This window comes from Mugil cephalus, chromosome 15 (genome assembly GCF_022458985.1).
Source record: "Mugil cephalus isolate CIBA_MC_2020 chromosome 15, CIBA_Mcephalus_1.1, whole genome shotgun sequence".
Lineage (NCBI taxonomy): Eukaryota > Metazoa > Chordata > Actinopteri > Mugiliformes > Mugilidae > Mugil > Mugil cephalus.
The window spans coordinates 8,049,563-8,057,803 of NC_061784.1; the positions used below are offsets into that span (position 1 = coordinate 8,049,563).

At 41.1% G+C, this 8,241-nt stretch overlaps 1 protein-coding gene across 1 annotated transcript; it reads left to right on the top strand.

The window, feature by feature from the left end:
- The first annotated feature begins 187 nt into the window (after positions 1–187).
- LOC125021722 (beta-galactosidase-1-like protein 2) lies at positions 188–8,160 on the top strand. Its single transcript, XM_047607876.1, has 19 exons — positions 188–330; positions 734–922; positions 1,006–1,074; positions 1,475–1,570; positions 1,878–1,986; positions 2,085–2,177; positions 2,270–2,351; positions 2,427–2,491; positions 2,758–2,842; positions 4,189–4,326; positions 4,502–4,582; positions 4,668–4,777; positions 4,860–5,006; positions 5,777–5,848; positions 5,959–6,037; positions 6,141–6,228; positions 6,312–6,423; positions 7,562–7,678; positions 7,956–8,160. Exons 1-19 carry the CDS (start codon positions 239–241, stop codon positions 8,040–8,042), a joined length of 1,911 nt encoding a protein of 636 aa, XP_047463832.1. The 5' UTR covers positions 188–238; the 3' UTR covers positions 8,043–8,160.
- Positions 8,161–8,241: the final 81 nt, after the last annotated feature.

The window sequence follows — 8,241 nt, forward strand, 5'->3', positions numbered from 1 at the left end:
ATATGTATACTACTTTTGAAGATAAGGCAAAGTTTTTTTGTTTTTGTTTTGTTGTGAAGTATACAATAACACGGACACACGGACCTGCTAATGAGTTGCGGTAGTTTCCATGGCTCTCACGGGGTCACACCCACGAGGCGGCGCGTCCTTCAGGCCAGGATCATGCTGCTCTCAGATGCTGCTGTGGGCTCAATCCGGCCGCTTCCTATGTTACTAGAAGGGAATTTACGCACCACAGATGGTTGTCCTGAGGATAAGAAATGTGCACAAAAGGAAATATGCTTTCATATGCGTCTGCATCGCTGTCTTCGTCGTGTACAGATATCTTAGGTAAGACGAGTTCTCACTATGTTGTTGAAAGTGTTTCAGTTAGAGCTGATTAGAGGCTGCTTGTGCTTAATAGACTACCTCACTGCAGGTTTATGCATAGACACACTGTGCTATATATTGTATAGTAATATGTCACTCACTATAGTTGATAAAATGTAATGCACCCCAGTGAATAATTTAAAGTACGCCATAATATAGAGAAATATAAACCTATTAACAAGTTTTCATGCATAACATTCTACCCTGCATCTATCTAATGATATGTTCCTGCTCCTCTGTGGTGGAGTTTGCCAATCAAGATGTCTAGAAATTCCTTTCAGTCATGTCATGTGGTCAGTTCCAGCACAATGGCCTGTGTGCCCAATTATGTGAATGTGACACAAACAGTCCGCGTCTCTTCCAGCGTGCCAGGGCCAAGGGGACGGAGGATGAGCAGGAAGCTGGGCCTGAGCTCTAACACGTCCCAGTTCACCCTGGCGGGAGAGCCCTTTCGCATCCTTGGGGGATCCATACACTATTTCCGAGTGCCCAGGGCCTACTGGAGGGACCGCCTGATGAAGATGAAGGCCTGTGGCATCAACACCCTCACTACGTAGGACGGCTACGGTTTGGTTTTCTGTCGCGAGCCCGATCACTCGTTTGAATATTGACTGAGCGCATCGCGTGTCTTTGCAGATATGTGCCGTGGAACCTGCACCAGCCTGAGAGAGGGGTTTTTAACTTCCACACACAACTGGATTTAGAGTAAGGAGTCTCATTAAACCTGCGTGCAAAACATTAAATCAAATTCAACTTAAAAATGTCAGCTTAATAAGATTCAAAACCCCCCATTTGCTCCACGTCTCTAGCTGTTGTAACATCATTACCTGCTCTGTGGTGTGTTGGGACTGCTCTCCTTTCCTTCTCATCAAATAAGCCCCAGTTCTCTGGGGAGAAACGAGAGGCATAGTCCCACCTGACAACAGCGGCATCTCTACAACAACAGCAACTTATCGAGCAATTAACCACACAGCGGCGATAAGTGACGAGGGATCTGACGCCTCAGCCTGCCGCTGTCGTTGCCAGGCGCTCTTCACACTACTCCAACAATGAGATATGGGACCTCACCATGACTCTGAACTTTGTGTTTGCATTTGGGTTTCAGAGCCTACATCAATCTCGCAGCAGATTTAGGACTGTGGGTGATTTTACGCCCAGGGCCCTACATTTCTTCTGAGCTGGACTTAGGAGGCCTGCCAAGGTAGCGCTGCAACTGATGCATAGAGCAACATTATAAGTGCTGGTTTTCTGAAGGAAGTGGGTTTAGCCCCAGTGTGCAATGCTTGTTCTGAGGAAATGAAATCAAGTGTGAATGTGAATTTAACCCAACAGCACAAAGAAAAAAATATTATCTGAAAGACAAAAGTGGCTTTTTTTGTTGAGAGCAGTCAGTGATAACAAGTCGCAATTTGCTGTGAGGGAACGTACATAACACACTTTAAACCATTGTTCTTGAAGCTCTTTGCCTTCAGCCATAACTAAGCATCTTGTCCTCTGTCTCTCTGCAGCTGGCTCCTCCGCGATGGCAGCATGAGACTGAGGACAACTCACCCGGGCTTCGCTGAGGCCGTCAACACTTTTTTTGACAAACTGATACCAAAAGTTGTCCCGCTGCAGGTCCCTTTTCATCAGCAAAGCTGGACAGTAGACACACTCCAGTTCATTCCAACTTCATTCCTTATAGTAAAATTATTATTCTTTCTCGTGTATTTCAGTTCAAGAAAGGAGGTCCTATCATCGCGGTGCAGGTTGAAAATGAGTATGGATCTTTTGCAAAGGATCAAGGCTACATGGTGTTCATTAAAGAGGTAAAGGCTGGCAGATGTGCACGAACAGATACGGATGTAACGAATAGGCCCTGTGGTTTTCACTTCTTCTGTTGTGACACTTCTTTTGAAAGGCTTTACAGTCCAGAGGGATCAGCGAGCTCCTGCTCACAGCAGACAACCTCAACACGTTAAAGTCAGGGGGCGTCACTGGAGGTACAGCATTATATCAGTGCACACACCCACTCATACACATATTTACACTTTAACCTGTGATCTCCTGTCTTGTAGCCATCAGGTCAGTGAAGCTGCAGAAGCTGAATCAGAGAGGCATTCAGGATTTGCATGCCATCCAGGTGTGTGTCTTACCTTCCTGCATACACATTTGTTTAGTGCAGGTGTAGTAACAAAACCTCCTGACTAGAAAGGCCAGCGGAAGAATTTCCAAATTAATTGTTTTGTTTTAATGAAGTGAGTTCAAGTCACAGATGGTTTCCAAGATTCTTTGGCTTTCTCTGCATGAACACGTAGAAAATATCCATGCACGAATCTGACTCGGCCTATGTAAGACAGTTCAGTAGCACTGCAACTAAAATGCAACCATTTCTGCACTGGTTTTCAGCCCAACAGCCCTGCAATAGTGATGGACTACTGGACTGGGGGGTATGATGTGTGGGGGGACCTTCATCATTTGCTGCCCCCAGAGGGTAAGAAGGTTTCTCTTTGTTGTGAGTGGCTTATAGATTCATTCATTGAAACCTCATAAACCTTCAGTTTATGCTCACATGCTATTTTTAATTAACCTTCATTGTCCCTGGATGCAGTGTTGGCTCAAGGGAAAGTCTGAAATTCATTCTAGACTGAGACGGTAGAGCAAGTACTTAGATCTTTTACAAAAATTCTTACATTGGTGGAAATATAATGAAAAATAGGTTGTTGAAGTGAAGTATATATAAAGTATATGGGCCTGCAAGCGATAATTCATTTTCATTATTTGTTAATCTTCTGGTTATTTAAATTTTTTTGTCACTGAAAACTGCTGGATTCAGAAAATAATGAAAATAAGAGTCACATGTCCCAAAGATCCCAAAGACATGACGCCTCAAATACATTTACCTCAGAAAAGCTTTACTTGAAGAAACCTGGCGTATGTGGATTTGATGAATGTTTTGCAGAACAAATCTATTTAATAACCCTGCACTAATTTCATTTTCATTTATCTCAGTTTAGAAAGATAGATTTACCTGCCGCCAGTGAGGTAAAATTTGACTTCACTTTCACTTGTCATCCAATTAATAAGAAAACCAGTTTTAGATAAATTATCTGTCTAATTACATATTTAATCAGCACAGACAGACTTACTCTCCTTTTACGCTTTACTAAGTTAGCACAGAGAACAGCAGTTGTTTAAGTATTTTTCTTTTTACCTGAGTCAAAATAGCAACTACATGTACTATGTAGGCTACATGTGACATGTAGTCACATGTAGCCTATAAGATGGGCCCGAATTCCATGCTGATGTTTGTCAGCTCTTGTCAATTTACACAAAATGAAATAGAAATGTTTAGTTGATTCACCTGAATGCATGGTATTTTAATATATTTTAGAGTGTAGCTTCAATGCCTTCTTCCTGAAAAGGTTGTACTTTTACCCAGTATTTCTTGATTGAATGTGAGTAGCTGAATCCATAAACATTGCTTATCATTATTATAACATTTCTGACCCTTGGTCAGCCTACTGTATTTGCCTGATGGCAAAGTGACACATTCAAATTAACAACAACCCCGACCTTGCATTTGCATTTTCATTGTTGCCATGTAGCTGCGTTCCTCATGCAAAAAACATCTAAAGCATGTGTTCACCGCACTGTAAAGTGACATTAGTGGTAAAAGTAAACAGGCATCAGTAAGCTGGTGTAGTACACATGGGTCTAAAAAGCCAGTATCTAAGTTTGCATCTAAACCAAAAATACCAGGTTCATGATTTCCCTGTCGCAGTAATGTCCAGGCACTCTAACATTTCCATTTTATGAAAATGTTTAACTTCTTGTCAGATATGGTGTCCACCGTGAGGGAAATTCTGAGGAGAGGCATGTCCGTCAACCTGTACATGTTCCATGGGGGATCCAGTTTTGGCTTTATGAGTGGAGCCCTGGCTGATCCCTCCTACAGAGCTTTAGTCCCCAGCTATGGTTGGTTCCTCTGTTTTGTGTGACGGTGACTTTAATGAAAATTCAAAAAGATTTGGTTTGAATGATGGACCACTGGCATGTAAGTGCTGGAAAACACCGTGTGATTTGTTTTTTAAAGAACAGCCCAGCAGGTGGCAGCACTTGACAATTAACCACAGTGTGTGATGCTCCGCAGATTATGACGCTCCCTTGTCTGAAGCTGGGGAATACACTCCAAAGTACCATCTTCTTAGGGATTTATTTTCTCGATACAGCAGTAAGTTAAACATATGAATATAGTATATGAATAGATTCTGTGACTGACCTCTGTGTCTAATTAACTTTGGTGTCTCTCTGTGCAGCAGGAGAAAGTGTTCCTGACATGCCAGCCCTGCATTATAGGGAGGCTTATGAACCAGCTATCATGTACCAGCACCTGTCTTTGTGGGATGCTTTGAGCTTCACTGAAGGAGTATGCTTTCAGTACGATTATCATATATACCTGTGATGAAATACTCTTGCTTTTCAGAAGATTGTTTATACTTTCTCTACAGCCGTTTAAGTCAGCCAAGCCAATCAACATGGAGAACTTACCTGTGAACAACAAAAATGGGCAGTCCTATGGATACATTCTCTATGAGACTACCATCACTAGTGGGGGATTGTTAAAGTCCTGCGACAATGTCCGAGACCGTGCTCTGGTGAGTTGTTTTTTTGCTGTTCATCAGGAGTCTTCAACGTCTTTCAGGCCAAGGACCCCAAACTGATGGAGAGATTAATTAGGGACGCCCTACCTACTATATGTGTTATATATTAAACTCAGCCTAGTGCTATTTATAAACATACATTATTACTATCATTTTGCATTCACTATTTAGATATCCCTTCCTTTTCCTTAACTTAAATATGTTGGATTCATGTTAATGTGTATTTAAAGAAATTTGGCTTTGTGGGGGAAACTAAAATATATATATATATATATCAAAAATGTCTAATAAACCAAAGATTTACCTCTGCGGACCCCCGAGGGGTCGTGAACCCCCTGTTGAAGACCTATGCTGTACATGAAGGTGTGATCTCACCAGAAAAGACAATTAGGGGACTATGCTGAAAGTGAGAAGACTGATACCACTCTTAGGAGACAAGCTTAACTTGGCATAAAAACTGTAACTGAAGCAACTCGCCGAGTTTTGAAGAGAAATGTCCAACTTCAAAACTCACTAATTACCACATTATATTTATATGTTTGTATTATGCACATAAGAACCCAAGTGACAAAGAGAAAGACGGGGGTTTGCCATACACCTGGGTCCTTGTCATTGTTTGTGTTTGTATGCAATTTCTTTTCAAAAAATATCTTTGTCTAAGGAACATCATTGGAGCTTAAACCGCTGGGATATTGAATTTGAGGCAAGTTGAATGTGTTTTGCACTATAATGCAGTTATTTGACGGTGTTTTTCATCACCACAGGTGTTCGTAGACAGAAGTTACATTGGCCTTTTCAAGCGCCGCAGCCTGGAGCTGGCAGTTCCTGATGGTAAGGTATGGCACTAAGCTGAGCTATGACAGAAAATGCTTTATTGGTTGTGATGGCTGCTGAGGTGTTGGCAGTTGAGGCCTTAAAAGGACATAAAAGTGATCGATCCCCACAGGGACGGCGTACCTTGAGTTTATTGGTGGAGAACTGTGGACGAGTTCACCAGGGAAGGGACCTTGACAAACAACATAAAGGTGATCGACAGGGAAACTTGCAGTTCAGTGCAATGCCTGACATTAAATCATGCAAGCACTCTGTGGTTAGTGCACAAGTCAATTTTGTTTTGTGTTCTTGCAGGACTAGTGGGAGACATTTTATTAAACAATATCCCCTTGCGGGATTTTACAATATACAGCCTGGATATGAAACCCAGCTTTATTGATAGGTATGTACACTTTATTGAATCCACTATGTCGCATATCACTTTCAACTGTCTGTAACAGTGTGTTTGAAGCAGCCTTATTTCAGTCTTTATCAGGCACCCTGGAAAACTCTCACGGAAACTCCCAGTTTCCCTGGATTTTACATGGGGAGGCTGTTTGCTTATGGGTATCCGAGTGACACGTTTGTGAAGCTGCCAGTAAGTATAATGAAACATACAGTTTCATGAATGAAATGTAATGGAAAAAACTGAACCTCTAGAAATTTCTGACTTCTTCCAGCACAATTGTACAAACAAGCATTTGATCCTGTATGAAATAGTGGCTACACATACAATTGACATTTGGTTGATATTTTAACAATAAGTAAATGGAAAACGGTCAAATCACATAGAATTATAAGTACACACCTACATGCATCCCAAATTGAAATCCATGAAATTAGCACAAACAACTGTCTTATGGAGCCTCTCTTATCTTAAACCTCTGCCGTCATACTCCACTCTTCTCTTTGCTATTCAAGTGTGTGGTGTCATTTTTACCAAGATTTAAAAGCTCTCTAAAACCTTCATTAAAAAGCTGTGGACACCAAAGAGTCTGGCTCAGGATGTAAAAATATCTCCAAAGTATCTGAAACAAATCATTATTGATTTCAACTCCTGTCAAATTGTCTGACCACCACAAAAGATTTATCCCAACAGCAGACGGTATGATGCAAAAAGATGTCAGACAACTCTATTGAAGAGCTGGAACTACAATCAGAAAGATGTAGCACAAATCTGACCTGCTTTGAAGGTCTGCTGGGGTAAAAAAAAAAAACATAAAGCAAAACACACAATTTGCCAAGAACACAGAGGTAAAGACTGGACCAGACCTTTTAGAATAATGTGTCCTGGACAAATTAATCAGAGACAGATTTGTTTGTTGCCACAGTAAGAGAAGACATGTCTGTGCAATCATGATGATGATTAGGCCTTACAGTCATCGATCTAGCTATGAATTCTGGATTATACCAAACAGCTCTTGAATATAAATTGAGACCATTCGTTCTAAAGTTGACTTTATACTTTATACATTTCTTTATGGATTATGATTTTACCCATACAAGCAAATCTTCCGAAGGGCTAAACTCTTAGAAATGGAGCGGTGTAATGACTGGCAGATTTACATCCACATCAAATATCACGAGGGGATTCTATATATTCATCAATTTTTAAACATCTTTAGACTAATTTTGCATGGTACTGTTTCAAAGAGGATCAAATGTCTGCTTATCTGCATGATTTAGTCAGTAAGTTTGTGTACATACTCTTATTTATACATTTAATGTGTCCACAGGGCTGGGAGAAAGGTGCTGTGTTCATCAATGGTCTGAATCTGGGCCGCTACTGGTCTATTGGCCCTCAGCAGACGTTATACCTCCCTGGTCCCTTTCTCAATAGTGGAATCAACCAGGTACAGCTGTGGAAAAACCCAGCCTTAGTCAAATAGTTTGAAGATATGACCAAATAAGCATGTTTCCCATTACGTCAGACTGTGCAGGACTTAGCTTTGCCTAACATTTGTACAGTTTAAGCAAAATTGACCTGTTAATCAGTTGATTTTGCCAGATATGGCCCAGGTTAGCTGCTTCCTTGTGTTGACAGTCTATATCCCAAGTCTTTATTCTGCTTGTGAAAACTCAGAATCAAGTCTTTCTTGCTTAACTGTTTCCATTTCTTCTCTAAAAAAGGTAATTGTGTTTGAGGAGCAGGAGGGAGACTACAAGGTCTACTTTGAAGATACACCTGATCTTGGCATGGCAGTAGACATCCAGTGACCACCACCACCACCTGCATGAGAATTATTTTGTTGTGTAAAAAGTGCTTTTCAGGTCAAACTGGTATTGGTGTAACCATTGCCATTGTCTGATATGACCTAATACAACATATTCTATATCTGGTACATACTCCACATACACATACATCAACTGTCAATCAAAGGCCGAGTCGTGATTGTATGGGAACATTTTATATCTA

Coding starts and splice junctions, on each gene's coding strand:
- LOC125021722 (XM_047607876.1), top strand. CDS start 239: ATGGTTGTCCTGAGGATAAGAAATGTGCACAAAAGGAAATATGCTTTC. Junction 2,178..2,269: donor ACATGGTGTTCATTAAAGAG/GTAAAGGCTGGC, acceptor TTCTTTTGAAAG/GCTTTACAGTCCAGAGGGAT. Junction 5,849..5,958: donor TGGCAGTTCCTGATGGTAAG/GTATGGCACTAA, acceptor CGATCCCCACAG/GGACGGCGTACCTTGAGTTT.